Source organism: Anolis sagrei, chromosome 1, assembly GCF_037176765.1.
Source record: "Anolis sagrei isolate rAnoSag1 chromosome 1, rAnoSag1.mat, whole genome shotgun sequence".
Classification (NCBI taxonomy): Eukaryota; Metazoa; Chordata; class Lepidosauria; order Squamata; family Dactyloidae; genus Anolis; species Anolis sagrei.
Window position 1 is genome coordinate 136,772,245 of NC_090021.1, and position 23,466 is coordinate 136,795,710.

Consider the following 23,466-nt stretch of genomic DNA (forward strand, 5'->3'; position numbering starts at 1 on the left):
GGGACATGAGAGAAGCCTCCCACAAGGATGATAAAAACATCAAATCATCCAGGCGTCCCCTGGGCAACGTCCTTGCATATGGCCAATTCTCTCACACCAGGAATCACTCCTGACACGACAATCAATCAATCAAATAGATGCCCATCCAGCCTTTGAAATAATCATAACAACAATAATAGGAAACCTACATGGTAAACTTTGGAGTTACTGCCTTTCGACTTTTCCTATCTCATAGGGCTGATTCAACTCCCAGCAATCCCCTTTTATCTCAAAATCCCTTTAGAGAATGAACATGGGTTTTTCTCCACCACAACTTTCAGGGAGAAGGAGGAGGAGACACAAGGCAGCTTTAATGCGAACGACCCTGGTATTGTGAAGCAAACATAATTCTGGGAAATGTAGTCTGGGAAGGTGAGGATCCCTATGGAAGGGAACTTAAAAGGCTCTGTCCTAAACTATATTTCAGAGAATTCCAATTACTTTAAAATACCGGGGCTACCCGCATTAAAACCTTGATGTGATGTTCTCTGTCTGTCTCTCTATGGGCCAGCCATGTGACGGAGGGGCTTCTACCTTGTCTGACCATCCAGCCAGGCATCCCTCCCTCCTGCCACCTGCCCCAAGGCCCCCTCTAGCTGAAATGCAAGACAGATTTTCAACACCAGACCCATTTTAGAGCTTTGTGTGATAATGTCCATGAAGTCACTGGAGTAAGAGAAGAACACAGGGACTGATATCTCAATGGTGCAACAAGACAGGAAAGTAGAGAGAAAAGAAAAGGCATTTATTTTCCATTTCAGTTAGCCAGTTTCTTGACAGTATTTACTGTACTAGCTTTTCCGACCTCATCCCTGAAATACATACCTTTGCCAAAATATCCCCTCATACCCGTGTACCCTTCCATGCCAAACAAGCTGTTCTCTTTGTTGTTCTGTACCTGTCAGGATGGAATTTCTTTAGATCTTTGTGACTTAAGCCTGGTGGCAATTATACTTAATTACATCTCGGTGGGATGTTGAAACTACAGTTGTTCTGCTTCCATAGATTTAATTTTAATCTTGTTTTATTATTGTTCATGACAAGCAGCATTAAATAGGTATTGTAATATTTGGGATATGAGTACTGGACATGGACATGACCTCCTCCTCCCCATGTCTGCCTCATTTAATTTATAAAGCTCAGTTGCTTATTGGGGTGGGGATAAAGACTGTAAACAATGGCAACAATAGCAACAATGGTGATCGGTCATATCACAGAGTATTTGTGATACAAATTAAGTATCCCTTATCCAAGTGAAAAGGGCACTAGCTATTCACAAAGATGATTTATTGAAATGGGAAAACAGAAGAAAAAAGAGGAAATCTGTAGGGTTTGGCAAATTCTCACCAGATTCTCTAGCTACACTAAGATAACTGGGTTGTTGTAGGTTTTTTGGGCTATATGGCCATGTTCTTGAAGCATTTTCTCCTGACATTTCACCTGCATCTATGGCAGGCATACTCAGAGGTTGTGAGGTCTGGCATCCTCAGGCCTCACAACCTCTGAGGATGCCCTCCATAGATGCAGGTGAACCATCAGGAGAAAATGGCTATATAGCCCAAAAAACCTACAACAACCCAGTGATTCTGGCCATGAAAGCCTTTGACAATACACTAAGATAACTGATCTCAACAAAGGTTTAGGTTTATATCCCTCCTCCCTCCCAAACACCCGTCTAGTTCTAAGATGTCTCCTAAAACATTACTCTAAATCAGATCAGGTGTTTCAAGATCTGTTGACTATTGTAGCTAATACTTGGCTTTAATTCTTAGAATGAGTCAGGATGTAGATTCAAATATATACATAAAATAAACGCCTGTCTGTCTCTAGCAAGCGATTCTATACTCCACATGCTTGTATAAACTCAAGGATGTTAAAGGTTCTTGTTGGCTTTAAGCTGTAATTGTTCTATGGTTTTATTGCACATACTTTTGTCATAAGCTGCCATTTGAAGAAAGCATTGGTTATAAATGGAAAAATAAATAAAACCGAAATGTAAGTTGACTGTTGTGGTGGCAGTCCATGCTACCTCAATAGGTTGTGAACTTACTCAGAAAAGACAAATAAATCTGGTCTGCCTTAAAAGATCCCATTTGGAAAAGAATGTCAGAGTCATCTAAACTGGGGTGGTTTTATGGAACTTTCATACCAAATAGCAATATCTCCAAGTGGGTAAGGATGAGACAGTCGTTGAAATGTTTCTAAATAATGGCAGGAAAGATGAAAATAAAGATGGAGAATAAGGATAGACCAAAGGACATATAGGTCTCTGTAGCAATAGAGGGAAAAGGAGAAAAGTGGGGTTGTTTTTCAAGATTACCTGCCTTCCTGAGTTTTGCCACCAGTGTTGAAATTAGATCATTAATTCATTTCCACCCTAACAGAAACCATTGTAGGCCAGCCTTGGCAGTTATGGGAAAGAAGTAGTACAGTACTGTGTGACAGAGTTAGGGCCTCCTTGCTCAACTTGACCTCTGCCTTCTCAATACAAGCACCTATTTTCATGATAAGAGATGGTCATACCCATGGATCATGTCACAGTCAGGTACTGTTTTCCTGTGTCAAACCGATAATAGTTGCTGTAAGGACCATGAGCTTGGGAGGAGATGGAGGAAAGTAGGATACTTAATAGGAGAGAAGAAGCAGAAGAGAAGGTGGATATAATCAGAAAGACAAGGCACGAGCACAGCACTGTGATCAGTGAAGAAGAAAAGCTCCTGGGTGTATGTATGTCTGAGCCCTGAAGTCCAAGGAGAAGGAAGTGGAGGTGAACATCACAGGAAATGGGTAAATTAAACAGGGTAACATTTATGACAGATTGAAAGTTATGGCTTAGAAAACTTGGGAGAAAGCAACAGAGACAGAAGGTTTCTGGAGAAGAGTTGAGAGCATAACTGAGGCCATAGTGTCAAATGGGAAGCTTGGTGACATGGGTCCAGATATGCCATAATTGGTGGAGTTCAGAATGCTCTTTGATTGTAGGTGAACTATAAATCCCAGGAACTACAACTCCCAAATGACAAAATCAAAAATATTTGAGTGAAGAACATACATTGAGTTGTTAGGTGTATGCTGTCCAAAGTTGGTGTCATTTGGCCCACTGGTTTTTGAGTTCTGTTAATCCTATAAACAAACATTACATTTTTATTTATTTTATTTTATTTTATTTATATTATTTATTTTTATAGATTAACAACAATAATAATGGGCATAAGTTCATATAACAGAGAACCTCCAAAGTTGCCATAAATGTTAGAATTCAAAAATTTCCTGAAATTCATGGGAGCTGGTGTATTCACTTAACATGCAACAGGTCATGCGCATCAATCCTCATGCAGCAACGGAAGACTTCCCAGAAACTATTTATTTTTAAACTAGAACTTAAATGATGGCAGGTAAGGAGACAACTGAAGAGAATGCATGTGCAAGAAGTGATATATTCCAGTCCAAAATCATAGGAAAAATATGCTATTAGTACAAAACCATTAAAAATACAGAGAACAATTGATTTAGTTCCATATGGTTGCTGCTGTTATGGAAGGGCTCAGAAGTACTGTTGATGGAAATAGCACTACTATGAATGCCAACAATAATAGTCCCATTAAATTGAGCCCACACAGCATTTAACAAGATTCAAACCAATACATTATATCATGCACAGTAATAACAAAACTCCATAATTGTTTTAGAAATGGCATCAGGAGAACATTAGACAATTTTGATCTTAATAATTATTTGCTTCCTTTGCACAAATCTATTCAATATGCTTTTTTTGTAAGAATAAATATTTATTCTTCTAATTGTTCTGCTGTTCTCATGGTTATTTGAAAAGTTGAAAAACAATGTCAGGCCATCAACTCTCCACAAGGGGGAGGTTTGGTTGTGGGTTTCTTTAAAAAAAATAATTTTCTCACCTTGTTTTAAGTAATTAGTTTCCCCAGTACTTCTGCCTACTGTCCAGATTTCAAGATTTAAGTATTTTGTATATAATTATGGTATAATATTTGCCAGAATAACAGTTTTCTTTCTAGCACATTCCATTTCCCCCATATGTATTGTAGGGTATCTCTCCAGAATTATTTATAAGATGTGGATACTTGCATGTTAAACTTAGACTCTCATGTCATGCTGACAAATTACATCTAGTAATATCAGATCTGTCATAACTAAGCTGGATAGCCCAGTCCTCTTCCTCTTTTCATCTCCCCCTCCCTCCTATCCTTCCCCTTCTCTTTTCCTGCTCCATTTCCCTTCTTGATTTCTTTTCCTTCTTTTTCTGTCATCTTCCCATCCTTTTGTCTACCACATGATGTCTCCTTTTCTCTATTCATCCCCTCCACAATTTTTCTTCTCAATCTCCTTCCCTTCTCTATTTGTCCTTTTACTCCATTTTACTTTTTCTATTTTTTAAAAAATGTTTTTAAAGGAATTTAAAAATGGTATCTGCTCATAGGAGGGAAAGATACTTGAGACAAAGTTGAAGTACTTTGGCCACATCATGAGGAGACAGGAAAGCTTAGAGAAGACAATGATGTTGGGGAAAATGGAAGGAAAAAGGAAGAGGGACCGACCAAGGGCAAGATGAATGGATGGCATCCTTGAAGTGACTGGATTGACCTTGAAGGAGCTGGGGGTGGTGGCGGCCGACAGGGAGCTCTGGCGTGAGCTGGTCCATGAGGTCACGAAGAGTCGGAAGTGACTGAACTAATAAACAACAAAAATCTGAGCCTAAATGTTCCTAAGTCTTAAACTATGTTCATTACAAACTGAAGCTTTGTCCATTCTCCACGTGGGTCTCTATATGTGGACTACTTGCCCATAGTTGATAGACCAGATGTCCATACCCTCATCAGAAAATGTTTAGAGAACTGTTTATATTCCCAAAAAAAGAAGAAAAATCTTAATTTAATGACACATTTTAATGGCACTTATTTTAGATCCACATGGGACGTACTAGAAGGATTGATCTTACTAGATGAACATTTCAAGTAATCTCCCCTGTAACCTCCCCTTTTAGATTAACTTGCTTAGTGTATGTATTTAGTGAATATGTTGTTATATGAGAACACAGAAACTTTCTATTAGACACTGGAGAAAAGACTAAAAAAGACATTTCCAGCTCCAATGTCTAACATGACTGTTAGAGACTAAAGTTGAGAACATGCTGTTGGACTGTTAAAGTTTAATAACTTATAGACCAGAAACCTAAATCTCTAGTCTCTTCCTTCCAACAATTTGTAAGCATTTATTTGGAGGGATGGGGAGTAGGCTAGCTCTCACATTTGTCTTGAGTAAAATTGCACATATCTTGTTGAAACACATTGAAAGTAAGCTACTGTCAAAGGTGATTCTTGGAAATGCAACACCCTTCCCCTGCTTCTCCCATCCAATTTCTCTCACAGGACTGAAGCTACAAATCTTGGGTGCTCCCAAACAGCTGGAATTTCCTAACACAATGCAACCTTGACTGCATTCCATTGAAGCTATGCCCAGTTGCTTGGAGAATCCATTGGTGAATTCCTTAAGTCTCATTAATCAGTTAAGGAGCAACACTGCAGGCGAGGTCTTTATTTTTTTATTTCCCATTTGTTCTCAATATTCCCTGTTTATTACAAAATCCCTTCCTTTACAAAAGTAATAATGTCGCTGTTTTCCAATACACCATTATCCCTTTTCACTCTCCCTGGGAGACAGCCCCTGTGTGAGAAATAGGAACTAACGGACTTCTGAAATCTCTCATAGGAGGAAAAAAAAACCTGGTGGACAAGTGTTCCAGTAAGATCTGCTTGCAAACCAGCCCTGTGCTACATCCAGCACTGGACACATTTCCCTTTGTTATCCTAGAAAATTGTCTATGTATCATTAGGAGCAGAATCAAATTGTTATTACCAACTAAAGTAAACCCAACTGCAGAATTTGAGTCAACACTTAGTGGTGCACTTCAACTTGCTTCAATGGATCTGCACTAGTTGCCACTGGGTCTAGGCCTATCCATGTGCAATTGCCAAGCAGTTCTCTAATGTTTTCCTAACACCATCCACCAAAGGAACCAATGGTTTCACATTGTCTAACAGCGCAGTACATTTGTGAGCTGCTCAGGATCCCAGTCCTGAAAAACAGCGCCAGTAGCATTCTGTAGAGGAGAACCCAGATGGTGGTGCTGGAGGATTCCTGTTTGATATCTTGATTATTGATCAGTCATTTCCTCCCAGGTTCCTTTTTGTTCCCTATGTTGTTTAACATATGCATGGAACTGTTGGGAGAAGTTGTCTGGAGATATGAAGTTCAGTGTCTGAAGATAACATACAACTCCATCTTTTTTTTTTCTGACTTCAAGGAGGCTGCCTCACTGTTTTAAAAAAAATCTCTTTTGTCAGTAATAGACAATATTAGTATCTTTCAGCCACCATGTTACATGCCAAAACTGTTACAGTAAGTCATAACAGGATCTAATATGTGTGTGTGCTAAAGAAAACCTTATGCTGTTCATTATTATGTGCAGCTGCTAATGTAGGTCAACTAGTAAGTTTGGATCACACCCGGTGAGGTATAACTGTATGGTTTTTATAGAATACAGTTCAGCTTTTGCTCTGAGGAGCCTTTGCTCAGGTATTTTGCTCAACCATTTCTACTGCTCTCGCATTTGGATGAAGACAAAGAAGCCTTATTCTGTATTGCTTACAAAGACTATGTAAGTTTGTTGCACTGTTTGTAACATTGCAAGTTTATGTTTTAACTCTGCTGATAAGAGTAAAGTTTTTCTGTTCTTTTTCCTCTTGCCTGGGTGCAATGTTATTGTGTCTTCTGCATTGGACTTGACTGAAATACGCTTAGCGCAACAAAAACAAACAAATAAAAAGCATCCAATAAGGATCTTCAGATATGCAAATGATTGTGATCATTTAAGTATTAGCAAATTTGAAGCTAAAGCCTTAAGATCATGTAAGCAATAAGGGCATGTAGAAAAATGGCAGCATCTGCCGGTTCCTCTTCCTCTAAAGCCTCCTTGGTGTGATCCCCTTTTCCCCACACACACTCATGAGGGTATTCTGGGAGTAGTGGGACAAAAATTTGAAGATTTCAATTGCGAAGGGAATAGAAAGAAAAACATTTTTCTTTCTATTTTTTTCTTTGCTCAAACTCTTCTTGGAACAACACAATTTTACAGCATGGTATAGTTCCAAGAAGGATAATATATGGTGTTGTTCCAAGAAGAGGTTGAACACAATAAAATGACAACTCAATTAGTGTTGCTCCCAGAACCGGTAGGTTCCCCTCCAGTTTCATCTTCCTGAAAACTAGTGGGCAAGATATTCTGAATTAGACTTGGCTGTTTTTTATTTTATCATCATTTAATTGGCTCTTTGAACAAGCCTTTGGAAACATAGTGTAATGGATGAATATGGAACCAGGACTGAGCGAACATGGAACGGCTTAGACAATGCTTTCAGAAAAAGAGTTAACAGAATGTCACTGGTGAATATATGTTTTTAATGATTTTACATGGTTTTATAATGTGTGTTAAATGTTTCTAATTGTGTTTTATGACTAGTGTGGCATCGAATTGTTGCCAGTTTTAAGCCGCCTTGAGTTGCCTTCAGTCTGAGAAAGGTGGTATAGAAATACCGTAAATAATAAATAAATAAATATTTGCATCCTACCTTTCTCTCAACATAGGGATTCTAATTAGCTATATGAGGTTAAGTTCTTCTTCCCCTACCCCAATATATGGCTGCTTTGACACTCTTGATGCCTAGCTTGGGGAAAAATGTATTATCCAGAGCTTGGGAAAGTTATTTTTTGGATTAAAACTTCCAAGTTCCTTTAGCTAACGTGGTCAGTGGCCATACTCAATGTGTATTTCAGAAAGTGGCAGTTTAAAATAAATCTTTCCTAAACTACCAGCTGATGTTGCTCTAAGTGGGCCACATAAATTGGCCACATCTGATATTAAAATGGCTTAGAGGCCATTTCTATTTTGTTTTTCAGAGAATTCCCAGGCTCTCACAACAACAATGATTACGCAAAACAGACAATGTAGTGGGAAACCTCTCTCTCTCTTCGATGCATCTCTGCTGGATTCATCTCATATCCTTTTGTGATATTACAACCCAGGAACATTCTTCAAAGAGCAGACATTCCTTTGAGCTTCCTATTCAGTGATGGCACACTGAGAATGTGGGACTGCATTTTTGTAGACTTACATGTACAATTTTGTAGACTTTGCACTGCGGCAAGATGTGAGTAAATATAACAGACATATGTCTGCAAGAGGAAAAGAAGTGGGAAGGAATCAACATATTTAACTTTATGTTGATAGGGGTGAAGATGATGATAATAAGCATACCATTTTCCTTGTCTACAAATTATGTCTATTTCCCATTGGTTTTTGTTTATATTACAGTGGGCTGTTTGTATCTGCTGGACTTTGGTTCAAGGACACCACACAGATACAAAACTTTCAATCTCAAGTCCCATTATATACAATAACACAGTAAATAGCTGTACCTTGTATAAAATGGTAACACCAAAGTTTGCTTTTGGGGGATTATTTTTAAATATATATTTATCAAGCCATAGGTGGTTAAATTCATGGATACAGAATCCATATTATAGACTGTTGACTGTATTATAAATATTTTTCAGTGTAAGCTAATTCCTATTTATTCCCAGATGTTTGTTGCAAAAAATATAGATATACATATCTCTGATGATCCCCTTTCAATTTTCCAGTGGCACAGGAAGGATAATTTCAGGGCAGAGTGAATATTTCCAGTGTAAGGAAAAGGTTTTTAAAAATGAGAATTCAATTTTCTGGATGTTATTGTACAGTGCATTGTTTTGGTGAAAATTCTTTCATGAACTGGAATTTAAAGACTGCAGAGTAGCAGAAGCTTGCCTTTAAGAACGGGCTAAGGGCATTACTTTAGGCGTGCACATTTAGAATAGTTTGAACATGTCTGCACTGTTTGATCACTCAAGTCCCTACTTACTCACAAAGACCAGAATAAACCAATCTAATTCAATGATAAAAGATCATTAGGAAATATGAGGTATGTTGGCTAAACTACGTTAGGTAGGCATCTTAGTTAGGTGGAGCTGCAGTGGTATAAAAGGATCACGATCTATACTAAATCAATATATCACCAAATATCCCACAGCTGAACACCACTGTAAAGGGTTGTATGTAATATCACACCACTGGACACCAGTAAGAAGAAAAATATCACAACCAGTGATGTGAGGCTGGAGGCTTATTGATAATATGTCTAGGCAGGATGGATCTTCCCCAAAGATACACTTTTTCCTCAAAAGTCCTACCCCTGTGCCTTCAATTTGGTAGCGAGACGTAGATAGATATGTCGAATGATAAAATGAACACTGCTTGTCTTTTAGTATTCTTTTGGTTTAAAGCTGCCACCAACCCAAGTTGCCTTAGGATTTTTAAAATGAGTTTTTGAGCTAAATTTTTCCCACTTCTGCCAACACTGCTCTTCCCCTAGCTCCCAGAATGACTATTTGATAAGAAACCTTTTTGTGGTATCAGGATGTTAAAGATGCTGGAATTATCACAAAGGATTAATGATAGATTGAGGAACAATAGAGACATTTTTGAAAGTTAAATAGAAAAAATATTTATTTATAAAAATAGACAACTAACTACTTCTGAGAGGTACAAAACGCTTGATGGTTTCTGGAATAAGTTTCTTCACTTAGTTACATACAGAGCTAATCAAACAGATCTAGCTGCTAGTAACAAAAATCCCTCACTCTACTTCAGAGAAATAGTAATGAGTTTCTGACTAACCTATCCCAGGTAGTCCCCTGAGTTATCAGCTAACTCTTCCCAGAGTTCTTCCTGCTAACTAACTCAGCCTAGAGAGCTAATCTCCTGTGCTATCTCCCACAAGAAATCAGGTTGCTGTCTGGCCTTTCTCCTGTCAGCTAATCAGCCCTGACTGGCACAGACACACTCTCCCTGAAAACCTAGTTTCAAAAACACTTCTTCTCCCACCAGGTCCCAGTTCTTATCTCCACAGAAGCTGAAATCTTTTCCCTCCTAGGACTTGGCTCCTCCCAGCTGCTTTAGCCAATCCCAGGAGACCTCAAACTCCTCCTATCTTCTAACTATCCTCACTCAAGATGGCTGCTTCCCTTGCTTAAACTCTCAAAATGGAGGTTTGCCATACTGTTATCCAGGCTTCCTTTCCCGCCTACTAGGTAAGATTCACTACAAGTGGTCTATGTGAAAAAAAAATCCCCTTGACCAGGTGCTCTATTTTTCAGTCTGTAGGGTTTGAGTGTGTTTCCCTAAAGATGGGTAAAATATATTACCAACTCATCTCTTTTAGTGTGGCTGATATTTTGAAATGTTGCGAGAGAAAAACAAATTTGCAATAAGAAATGTTGGTACTGTTCCATTATCCGGTCAGAGGTCACAAGGGGGCAATAGACAGAGAAGGTAGTCCATTTTAGGGGGGGGGAGGGGAGAGAAGGTTGAAGGAGTTAAACCATTTCCCCACATCCATGTTTTCATTGTTGAAACAACCATTGTTTATGATATGGGAAATGGGAGGAGGGAATAACCAGCAAAAACGGGGAAAATAGTTTTCCTCCTTCAACTCCCCCCCCCCCCCCCCGCAATAAAATGGACTATCCTTTTCTGTCTAGACCAGTGGTTCTCAACCTGTGGGTCCCCGGTGTTTTGGCCTACAACTCCCAGAAATCCCAGCCAGTTTACCAGCTGTTAGGATTTCTGGGAGTTGAAGGCCAAAACATCTGGGGACCCACAGGTTGAGAACCACTGGTCTAGACCCCATTCTGGAGTCCACCTGGATAATGGAACAGTACCACACTTTCTAATTCCAATATGGTCAAATACAATTCAAGTAAGTCAGCATGGGTACTCATTTGTTTGTTGATAAGAGTAATTATACCTTATAGTCTGTTAAAAAGGGCCCTCAATGTGGCTTACAAATCATTAATTAAAATATTGTTATCAGTTCATGCACATTTTGATTATCTGTTAAGACAGCTATTAAAGAGCTTATTTTTATTAGAACTATCTCTTCACTATGAAGTGATCTAAGCCAAAATGACAAAAATGCAGTCAGCATATAAAGGGAAGTAACCAGATTGCTGATGTTATTATTATTTATGATGCTGATGTTCTTAGAACAACTTTTCTACTGACAATTCCTTCTGGTTTCCTTAAATTAATTCCTGGATTCATCACAGCCACCCTTGGTTTCAGTGGGGAATAGGGATTCGACCTAAGAATTCCTTAGTGGAGCTTGGGACAATAAGCAGTAGTCATGCTTCTTGCTCTTTTTTCCTATTGTTATTATAAAGGCACCCCCTCGATTGCTCACTGTTTATGCACTTACACTATTTCTCACACATTTATTGTGGTGCTTTCCTTAATTTGATATCACGCTGTGTCCCTATGGGATGCTATTCATACGTTATATCAGTGATCTCAGAGCTGAACTCCCAAAGGTTTCTCTTACAAATGACTCCTAACAGATGTGTGGCACACTTTATTAACTTAAGTACCCATTAGTTGAAAATTTCATTAGTTTGAGGGGAAAGGGGATCAGTTTCATCAATAGACCTGGTATGGGTGGATTCTTTGTGTCAACCTGACCCATATCAAAATGGATTATTGTTGTAAGTGAGACAAGTGACCTAATGTTCTGCCTATTATGCACACATGATCTATAACCTTTTAAAATACTAGTGTGGGAAAACCGCACACTTCAGTGAATCCCCAAACCATAGATTCTTAACAGGTGGCAGTCCCTCACTTAGCAACATTTGTTAGAGAATCTGTGTGTGTGTGTGAATTATCAGGGGGTACATTTTCTAATAAGGTAACCAAGGGGAAATCAGACCAGAAAATGAAAACAGGACAACGTATAGTACAAGACACATCTTAATGAGCTCAGATGGACCCAGTGGAACTTTGTACACAGTGCCACCATCTGACCAGTGGGGAAAATCCACTTTAGAAGGCTTCTCCAGGAAGGTGTCTTCAGACTAATGCACAATATGGAAAGTAAAGGAAAAACTCTGGAGATACCATGGGAAATAGTAGATAAGACCACAGATAATGATTTGTAAGCATCAGTGAGTAAAGGCTGCAAACCACTATAACGTATTCTTTGATGGAGAAGGGTTATCCTGGTGAGAGTGTCACACTAAGGAGACCCATTTTCACGTTCCCACCAAGCCATAAAATCCACACGGTGACCAGGGATCAGATATTCTCTCTTAGGGCTGCTGCTGGTGGTATGAAGATAAACTGGAGTAGAGCCTTATTGAGACCACTGAAGTCAATTTGAGAGATATATGACAAAGAAACAAATACAAACATTATTATATGATATGGGTGATCTATTGTCTGCACTATTTCCATCTAGCCTTTACTTCTCTAGGTGCTGGGACAGGAATCCAACTATTATTATCTACTTAATTTAGGATTGTATTTAGCTATTCATATGTTGCCTTTCAACTAAGATTGGGGCAAAAGGCTAAATGCATGAATTCTCTCTTTGGATTACAATCTGTAGTTCACTAGAACCCCAGGAGGTGTGCAAAGAGGCTGTTCCTAGTTGCTGTTTCTGAGTTCTTGTCCAAGGTCATGTTATCTGGAAGCAAGGTTACTCATACCAGCTTTTGCTAACCTAGGCTAAATTGGAAAATGTGAGAGGTAATGAATATAAAGGGAGGGGGTGAGAAGGAGTGATAAAAACACTACTACTCTACTTGATGAGAGAGATCTTTGATTGCACACATAGTATTCATTCTGTTTAATTTGTTTGTACCTGTAAGACAGATGAAAAACTGATTTTTTGTTGCTCATAGACTACTTCTTCTACTGGTCACTAATCATTCTGAGGCCACTTCTACACTGCTCTATAAAATCTGGATTATCTGCTTTGAACTGGATTATATGGCAGTGCAGACTCATATATCTGCTTTGATAATCTGGATTACATGGCAGGGTAGAAGGGGTCTGAGAGAAATGAGAACAGATCCAACTGAAACAAAGAGGACCATGGATCTCTCACCCCTGATCTCCCAAAACAATATACATTTTCTTTGTTATTAGACTATCCATGCATGAAGGAGTCATAGAAGAAAAGACATCTCTTTGAGGATGGTGATTATTACTATTTTGTCAGTTGATGTGGACAGCTAATGGTCAAAGATGGTATAGCAATGGTGTTGGGGGTCTAACCGAAACTGGTAATGTAAATCTTTGCTTATTTCATTCTCCCGCACAATAATGAAGAAAAAATATCTGCAGTCAAGAGATTATGAAATTTAGCACAATTTCCAGTGCCCTTCCCCATCCAGATCTATAATTTCCCATGTTACTCTGGAACATTTTTGTTTCAGGGGGTAGGAGGAATCAGGAAAAATAACTTCTCTTCTTTCCTTCAGCAGGTACATTCTGTTGGCAACATTCTTCTGTAAGCAGAATTCAGAACCCATTTCTCAGAAAGTGTGTGTGGTGGGAGGGCACAGAGTTGAGGAAATGCTGGCCTGTTTAGGTGTTGCTGAGATTCTCTTGGCTACTCTGCCAGCTCCTTAGCTTTTAACAAACATTTTCCAATAATAGATGTCATTTTTGATCCAGGGCCTTCAATGAATTTAACTATATTTGTAAATTGCTTTGAAAAAAACCTGCCTGCACCCAGTTCTTGCTGGTTCTTTCAAAAAGAGCCTGAGAAAAGGAGAGTGTAGAGGTCTGGAATGGTGTGATTTGGATTAAAGCTCTGTATATGAACGCATCTGATTGCATCTCTGTATATGAAGCCACACGATCCCTTCGATCTTCTGGAGAGGCCCTGGCCCTGCTCTCAATCCCACCAGCATCGCAGGCATGTTTGGTGGGGACGAGGGAGAGGGCCTTTTGGGTGGTGGCCCCTTGACTCTGGAACTTACTCCCTAAAGACATCAGACAAGCCCCAACCCTGGCAGTCTTCAGGAGGAGCTTGAAGACGTGGCTGTTCCAGTGTGCCTTCCCAGAATAATGAATCCCATAGCACTTTGTCCTCCAAAGCACTTTACATTTCCATGAGTCTGCTTGTATGCCCTGCACAAACACTAGTATCTCCTTTCGTTTATGGCCCAGCATTATTTCCAATTTTAACTCTACATTTGGCCTGCCCACTGTTTTAATTATGTGTTGCTTTTTTTTGATAATGTTGTGTATTTTATTGTTTATGCTTTTTAATTGCTTGTATTGATGTTTTATTGCTTTTGTTGTTGTGTTGGGCTCGGCTTCATGTAAGCCGTATCGAGTCTCTTGGGGAGATGATAGCAGGGTACAAATAAAGTTTATAAATAATAATAATAATAATAATAATAATAATAAATTTGCAAAGCAGAAAGATAACATGGCTTCCTTTCAAGTAGACACTTACATAGTTTTGCTTGAGCTAAATTACTAACACTAATGACCTTATCACATGGGGAACTACCCCCATGCCATTTTACCAGCCTCTGTGATGAAACTGCAGGGATTAGGGGCAAGTCTATCACCCCATGTGCCACTTTGTCACACGGGAGTATCATCTCCAAAGCAGCGCAGATCCATACTTAATCCACTGGAGTCAGTACAACATGAGAAGGCTTCTGTGTTGCAAGGAAAGCGCCATATGATGCAATGACCAACCATTGCTAAACCAGCAAGGAAGCATCCTAGGATGCTAAAAAAAAAAAGCCCTGTGTTATGTGGTCATAAGTGTTACATCCAGTCTATTCATGCCTTCCTTTATATGTAAGTGTAAAGTCTTTATGATAGCAAGAAATGAGGACTGTTTTCTTAAAAGGTATCTGTGGAAGGTCAGTCTAGACTCCTGGCCTGGAAAGATAACCAAGAAATCTGCTAGAAATGTTGGTCGAATGGAAAGTTATCCCAATACATGTGCAATGTGTGGATGATGTGACAATGTAAGGTACAGAAGTGCTCTGCTCAAGGCCACTATTCTGTTCGGATCCTGGTCTGTCAGTGATCCTTGATCTATTAGCACAACCTTCTAATTTTTCTAAATTTATCTTCATAGATCTTGTTATTAAGCACATGAATAGTGAGGTATTGTGATGAAGTCCTGGGTTTGAGACTCCCCTTATGTTTTGTGAATGGAAGGAGAGTAGAAAGCAGAATTAAAATTCACTTCCACAGATTATTGGCATGTAAACCAGGAAAAGAAAGATGGAAACCAAATAAAACAAATAAATAAATTGTGGTGTACTCCTCCTCCTGATAGTATGGGTGTTGAAAAATGTAATGCTAAATTATATGTGCAAGTCCTGCTAACTAAATGAAACCTTAGTTCTGAAGAGAACAAAGTCTGAAAAAAATCAGAATCTCATCATTTAATTAAAAGACACATTCACACAATATTTCTACTAATAGTGCAAAATGAGTTTATTCTGATAGAAGCAGGAAGGGAAGGGGAGAGGAAAGGAGGCCCATTACGTTGAGCTCTGTTATGTACATAGTTGATTAACAGCAAAAAATAATAATACCAGACAAATTATTATGCTCAGGTGTTTTGCAAAAACTTAAATTTTAATCTTAGGGACAATTTTGATGAGGCCTCATGCAGGGCTACCCAAAGGGGGCTCCTGACCTCTGAAATACTGTATTGGTTGATTTTTTTGCCCCTTTTACTTAGATATGTAGCACTGTCATAGTAAAGAAAAGCCAGTAAAACATCCCTTAGAACAAGGAGCAGACAAGCTTGGATTAAGCATGCCTAGACAAGAGATGACCTTGAATTGGCTCAAAAAGGAAGTGTTACACAACCCAGAAATAAAAACAAAGTGCAGAAAATACGAACATATTTGATAAAGAAAAATAAATTGTTTTTACAATGAAGGAGCTTGATTGATAAATTGAATATTTAGGACAGAAAAAATAAGCACTCTACTTTACTTGTAGACAGATTTAATGTGACTAATGACTACCACTGTGCTTTCTCTCACTCTGTTCATTTTTTGTTTTGCACATAATGCACATCTAGCATATTTTCCTCTTGCTTCCTTGAATAATTATGTACACCTATGTTTTTTTTTCTTGTTATTGATAATTAACTTTGTTTAGCTTATTCTGACCTTTATCATGGATGCTTTTTCTCATTCTGTAGTATTCATTTAGCTCAGGACTTCCAATGACAAAAACTGGAATCATAAACTATGTCCTACATGGTTTTAATAAAGAACACTGATATGTCATGAAGAATTCATTTATTGCTTATGAAGAGCATTATACTAACTCACAGATTATTCCGTTTTCATTGTACAAATACCAAATGCAAATAGGTAACTTTTTGATATTCCAAAAATACAATGTTCGTTGGATTGCTGGCTTTAAATATGGTGTTGTAAAAGCTTTTCTCGATCAGCTTGCCTACTTAGGATTGTACAAGTTTATGTACCGCTTGTATAATCTGTTGAATGGTCAGTTGCCCAGCACAAATCTGGAGTTCAGTGAAACTCTGGAGCTCTTCTCCTTTTTATGTGTATATATATATGTGTGTCTGTATATATATATATATTTGAGCTTTGATCAATGCTGTGCTGAAATAGTTCATTTCTTGTGGAGATCATCCTCTCTTAACTGGGGAGGCTGATAAAAGGAGTTAACAGATGGCATGTCAAATGGTTTTGGTATGTCTATTCTGAGTTCTCCTTGGCGAACCATTATATAGGGCCTCAGGGTATGAGCTGCTGCTTCCTCAAACTGATGGAGGAGCTGTTGGAGATCCTGGAGGAATGCAGCATAATTATCTATTACCAGGTCGACCAATTTTTTGGTGTTAGTAATGAGCCTCTCATAGGAAAGGTGTTCATATGCCTCCTGTAGCTTTTCCTTGACCTGTATGTTTTGTTCAGCAGCACTCTTCTTAGCAGTCTGAGACCAATACAGAATTTTGTCATGAGCAGACCTGGAGAACTCTGTGATTTGTTCATGGTTGTCCACAAATTCTTGTGCTTTATCTGCCAGGCGGACAATAAAATCAGCTGAACCAGAAACATATTTCTTATGCAACTCCCTCACGGCATTGATCAAGCTCATCAGCCAAGCCATCACTTTCTCTTCCACTTCATAGTATTTTACAGACCATCCAACTACGCTTGGATCAAAATATTCCTCCCGCAGATTTTTCAGACTTTGCAGAAGTTCTTCTCCTTTGTTGGAACAAGTTTCTACAATACTTTGGATTAAGTTTTCAATGCGAAGAGTCCAGTTTTTTCTCTCTTCTGCTAAGTTCTTCACTCCTTGTAAAGCCTCTGTGAACAGTTGTTTTGCCTGAACGCTGATATATTCATAATTTTGGGCTTGTAAATTTCTGATCAGCTCTTCCACTTTCTGGAAGACTTGCTGAATGACCTCTTTTAGGTCTCTGAGATGTTGTGCAAAGTCAATTTCCTGAAGCCCAGCAAATAACCCACCAACTTTGTTTCGTACATGATTTAGAAATCCTTTGATTTCATCAACTATAGTACTACCTTTAATGATCTGGCTGGAAGCTGGTATTTTAACCTCTAGTTCATTGATGAATGCAATGAAAGCATCAAAATATTCTTGTACTTTTGCAATGCCGACATCTACAGCTCTGCTCAATTTTTCAGTAGCCATCACAAAAAGTTCTTCACCAGTATGCTTCCCATCCACTCCTGGCACCTGGAATCTTGAAACTTTCAGGAATTCAATGGCAGAATCGATAAGATGCCTTATCCTTTTATTGTATTCTTTTATTGTCTGCATTGTGGCATCAAAAATTTTGGCTCTGAGTTGTTCGTAGTCAATCTGGTTGGCTTGATCTGCAGCATCATAATACAACTTTTTGGCTCTTTTCCTCATAGTTTCATACTTCCCAGTTGCCTGGTCAGTTACCACATGAAGCTGTTGTTGCAGTTCACTGATATCATTCAAAGTGTTTTCATAAGCTGAATCTATACTGTGTCTCAGGTTGTCGTTGAGCTTTAAAGCCACAGCACGCATCTCCATTCCTGTATGTTCCTTGTGGTATTTGTCAACAGCATTGTATAAAGCACTGGTCATTTTAGGGACTCTGTCCTTAAACCCTTGGAGTAAGTCCATTGCTCCATCTGTTTTCCAGTTGGCCTTGAGCTGGATCAGTTCAGGACTTTTGAATGATATCTCACTTTTTAAGACATCAACATCATTCTCCGGGTTTGACTGTAAATGGAAATATGTTTTTAAGGAAATACTCATTCTCTATTTTGTTATAAGAACAAGACATTCACATATTATTACATGGCATTATTTGTTCTGATTTTGCATGGGCAAGGACTATGACATTAAATTGTAGTAGTAATAAAGATGTAAGCATGATATGGCAAAGCCACCACACTCTTAAAATCCAATATTGGGCACTATTATTATTATTGCGTTTGTTTCATTGCATTACACAGGGCACTAGTAATGCAACACCAGAGGCAATCAAAGTGGTCAGCTTCTGATCAAAAGTTTTAAACGTTGTGATTTTTCATTACATTATAACTGTATCCTCAATTAGCTTCTGACACGATAAATAAATACACAGGACACTAACCAAAATCATGTATCATTTGACTGTTGTTTATATATATGCTTGCAATTCAACCTGATGGATAATCTCAGGCCCCTTCTACACTGCAATATGAAATCTAGATTATCTACTTTGAACTGGATTATATGGCAGTGTAGAAGGGGCCTCAATTTCACACTAGAGGGGTGATTCATGCCTCCTTTTATTTAATTTGATAGTTTTAAAATAGGTGAGAACAAATAAGTTGTAGTGGTTTGAATCCTTGCTGACCTATGGACAAGTCACAAACTCTCATTTGAGGCCCCTTCTACACTGCCATTTAATCCAGATTATCAAAGCAGATAATTCACATTATCTGCTTTAGACTGGATTCTAGGAGTCAACACTATAATATAACCCAGTTCAAGGAGATAATCTGGATTTTAAATGGCAGTGTAGAAAGGGACTTATAGAGTAAAGAAAAAAATTACATAGGTAGGGTTAAAAAGTTATATATGCCAGTTGATATTACCATACTGATTTACTGCAGGACCACAGTAAAAGTGGTGTCAACTCCACTAATTCTACAGTGTGCATGCACTTTCTGTCTTCATTGCCCTTTCTGTCTTCATTACATTGCTTAAGAGTTGACACCAAAACACAAGTGCTTGGAGAAACACTTGAACTAAGCACCAAAACTATGGTGTGGGAAATACATAAGCCAGTAGTCATAATACATTATCACAGGACTGGTGATCAGTTCATGTGAGTGGGTCCAGATTAAGTAAATTATTCTGACAAGTTTGGCCTGGACTCATGTCCCATTTATTTCAGGAGTCCAGCTAACCTGATCTGGATCCAATCCATAATAATTTAATCAAAGGCACACAGTCTGATTTCAGCCTGACCTACCTGAGATCGGTAGAAGATCTTGCTCCTGTAAATATCACTATTCATGTCAATGAGGAGGCCCAGGGTTCCAGCTGATGAGGAAGACACTGATGCAGCAATTTTTGAGTCACTTCCCTGGTAACGCGCTTGAACGTCAGTGAATGTTGGGCTGGTGATATCCAAAGATGCTTTGTGTTCTAGGACTCTAAAGAAGTCACAGATCAATCAGATTATAGACTTTTTCATTATAACACCCTCCCTTGAGATTATAGACTGGCACTAACTTTAATTTAGTCTAATTTAGCTTTTTGGAAGGCAAACATTTGTATTTGTTCATATGTTTTACCTGTTATTTTGATATTGTTTACATATAAGTATAAATCTTGACAGTTTTACTTTGTTTTTAACATTCACTGAGTGTTCTGCTGTTTTAAAATGGAGACAAGGCTGGCTGAATGAAAAAGAATTCACACCAAATTTTCACCAGTTCATTCCATCAAACACAATCCTTTATGACAAATCCCATACAGTTCTAACTGGTCTTATGTTCGGAATTACCTTTTCAAGGAAACACTAAAATTAACCAATATGAATTAGCTACTCACAACAACCAGTATTTTATTTTTGCAGAGATAGAATTTTTTTTCTGAGGCTTTTGCACATGCCTGACTTATTACCACTTTGTGGAAAAAAGTTATTTTACATATTTATTTAATTTACTTAGAGATTGGTTGAGAAGTTTCTAAAGGGCTTCTCAACAAAGATGGGATTAAACATAGTCAGGAGAAGTCACTAGTGAGGGGAAAAGTATTTTTGGTCCTGTTTCATTATCTGGGCAGAGGCCAAAAGGGGGCGCTAGAAAAAAAAAGGATAGTCCATTTTTTGGGGGGAGGGCGAAGAAGTAAAATCATTTCCCCTTATTTTTCTATTATTCCCCCCACCCATGTTGCAGTCATGGAAACAATCCTTGTTTATGAAATGGGAAGTGGAGAGGGAATAACCAGCAAAACCTGGGGAAATTGTTTTCCTCCTTCAACTCCCCCCTCCCCCCCCCCAATACAATGGACTATCCTTCTCTGTCTAGCACCCCCTTTGGTCTCTGCCGGATAATGGAACAGTACTGTATTTTTTAAAAAATATTGATTGACCTGTCTTCTAAAAAAAAAGAAAAGTTTTGAAAATTGTCATAGCAGGAAAAGAATCTGGTAAAATTTAATTGTGCAGAAAGACTATGGTAGAGGGAGCACTACTAAAAAAAAGACCCTGAGTGGTATTGAGCACAATACTGCAGTTGAGGCTTCATAACCTAGATTTAAGGATTTGTAATTGCTCTGAATTCAGCAAGGTTGTGTCATTTTACTGGACGACTACATAAATCCTGCCCCAGCACACCTTAAGAACAAAAGTCATCCCATTCAGCTTCCAACCAGGATGCAAGAAGCAGGATGTTTTCATTTCACTCTGAGCAGCAAATGAGCTTACAACAATCAGAACCAGTCTTGTTGCAGCCTTGTTACTGCTTTGAGGGCAGTGGGAATGTCATTCTCTTTGCACACTGATTGGAGGATGAATAGACTTTCTTTGTATTGTCGAAGGCTTTCATGGCTGGAATCACTAGGTTCTTGTGGGTTTTTTCGGGCTATAGGGCCATGTTCTAGAGTTATTTCTCCTGACGTTTCGCCTGCATCTATGGCAAGCATCCTCCTAATTCCAACAGACCTCACTACCTCTGAGGATGCTTGCCATAGATGCAGGCGAAATGTCAGGAGAAATGCCTCTAGAACATGGCCCTATAGCCCGAAAAAACCCACAAGAACCTAGACTTTCTTTGTTTGATCCTTGCCCTTTCAGTTGTCTGGGGAGGAGTTGGTCGGAGGGAGGAATTAGCTATGCACATGTGTTCATAGGAAACCATACGCATTGCAACATTACAGCAGTTTCACACCACTTTGATTACCATGACTTCATCTTATGGATCCTGGGATCTGTGGTTTGTTATGGAATCAGAGCAATATGACAGAGAAGGGGAGATAGCTCATAAAACTACAAATCCCAGAATACCAAAGCATTGAACAATGGCAGTTAATATTGTGTCAAACTACTACAATCCTGCAGTGTGGATACCGCCTAAGAAGTGGCTCTAAGATTCTGGTATATCTATCAACAATCATGTTGCAGTTTTATCTTGGTTGTTAGTGGAACCTGATATATGTCTCATTTACAAATCTCAAAATACACAGAGGCACATAGGGAAAACTTTGCTCCATTCTGTCATTAGGAACATACCAGATGGCTATGCAATCCTAAGCACCCATTCCATAGCATAGTTAGTTAAACAGGGTTCACCATTTATGGCATAACGCTTGCCATCCGATGTGTAGCCATGCTAACAAAGAAAGTCCTTACCTTAGCCCTTGTGCAATTAGAATTTCTTTGTATTCAGCACTCAGGTCACGATGCGCAAAGGTGCCTTGAACACTTGCTTTATAAAAATTGCCTTGATATAAGTAGGTGGTCACAGCTAGAAAGAAAAGATTTGAGAAAGAAAATATTAACTTCTTTCTGATATGAATTTACCGAAATTCTCCTTTTGTATCTCTACACTCTGTGGAGCAGATTTTACCATAAGTTGCTCAAATTTTAAAACTTTTGTTGCTGCCACTGCCACTATGACTACTAATAGTAGAGCAATAGTGTAATATAGAGCCCAAAATGTGGACCAGCAACTCCCAGTTCAAATTTGGCTGATCTCATCTACCCTGACTGCACAGGATCCCTGATTGTGGGGGATATTCTGTTCAGTTGAATTCCCACTAACTACCTCATCAGACTTCCTTGAAGGAGTCTGCTGGATGTCATCACACAACATAAGGCTACTTCTGATGGGGTTCCTTCGAGGAAGTGTCCTGGCAGAGTGCTAGGACGCTTCTCTGAGGACATGGGAGGCTTCCTATGTTCCATGGAGAAGAACGGAAGGAAGCCAGGCGGCGGTGCTTCCCTCATGGAATGTATAAGGAGGGCAATGTGGGGCGCGGGGTAATATTTTCCCTGACATTGCCCCATGGATTCAAACCTCTAGTGATAAGGTCCTTAGTTTCCATCCTTAAAGTGCCAAGATCAGGACTGAAAGAGAGGTGGGACATACTGGGAAGCAGGGAGGGTTTACTACAACATATAGACCCTCATGCTTTCTACACCAGGGCGTGGAAGTAACAAGAGAAGGTAACAAAACTACTTGCATTGCACTATTTTTCTTGGTCAAAAAAGAACAGTATGATGGAGTTACATTTCAAAAGTAAAAGAGTAGGAGGGAATAGGATTATCTATACTAGTACAGTGAATAATGTCTAGCATCCTTTTCATGACATATGTAAGATTTTCAACAATTCCTGATGTTTCAACAGCTTGGGTGGAGGTAAAGGGTGGTACAAAGGAAAGGAATGATTCAGCAGATAAGTGACAAAACTTAATAAATACTCAGGTGATATTAGATGCAATGCTTTACAGACAGCTCTTCCCAACTTGGCACTTTGCAAATATCTTGGTCCGGAGCACCACCATTCTCAACCAGTAATCATAAAGAGCAGGATTTATGTAGCAGCTTCTAAAAGAGGACATCTGAAGAAGCTAACCACAAAACGTTCTACTTGTAAGCAGTGGTATGAACCCAAGTATTATATGCTTTTTTCTCATTGAGTCCTATACATACAGTCCTCAAGTCATTAACAAGATGGGCTCTGTAAGTTTGTTCTTAAGTTAAGTTGAATTTGTATGTAAGTTGTAACAGGTACATTTTTAAGTGTAACACCAGATGGATGGATGGATGGATGGATGGATGGATGGATGGGTTGGTTGGTAGGTAGGTAGGTAGGTAGATAGATAGATAGATAGATAGATAGATAGATAGATAGATAGCTTTGGAAAGCATAGGGAAGGATTAACACCCCAGTGATGCTTGCTTATTTTGCTGTCTGTGCTCCTG

General features: G+C 38.8%; 1 protein-coding gene across 1 annotated transcript in view; it reads right to left on the minus strand.

Annotated features, from left to right (window-relative positions):
- Positions 1-15,456: 15,456 nt before the first annotated feature.
- APOB (apolipoprotein B) overlaps positions 15,457-23,466 on the minus strand; it is a 50,103-nt gene continuing 42,093 nt past the window's right edge. Inside the window, exons 27-29 of the mRNA XM_060787002.2 lie at positions 21,891-22,005; positions 19,506-19,689; positions 15,457-18,262 (exon numbers count right to left, since the gene is read on the minus strand). Coding sequence (XP_060642985.2) covers positions 16,646-18,262; positions 19,506-19,689; positions 21,891-22,005 — 1,916 coding nt within the window. The 3' untranslated portion in view covers positions 15,457-16,645. The remainder of the gene's footprint in view (positions 18,263-19,505; positions 19,690-21,890; positions 22,006-23,466) is intronic.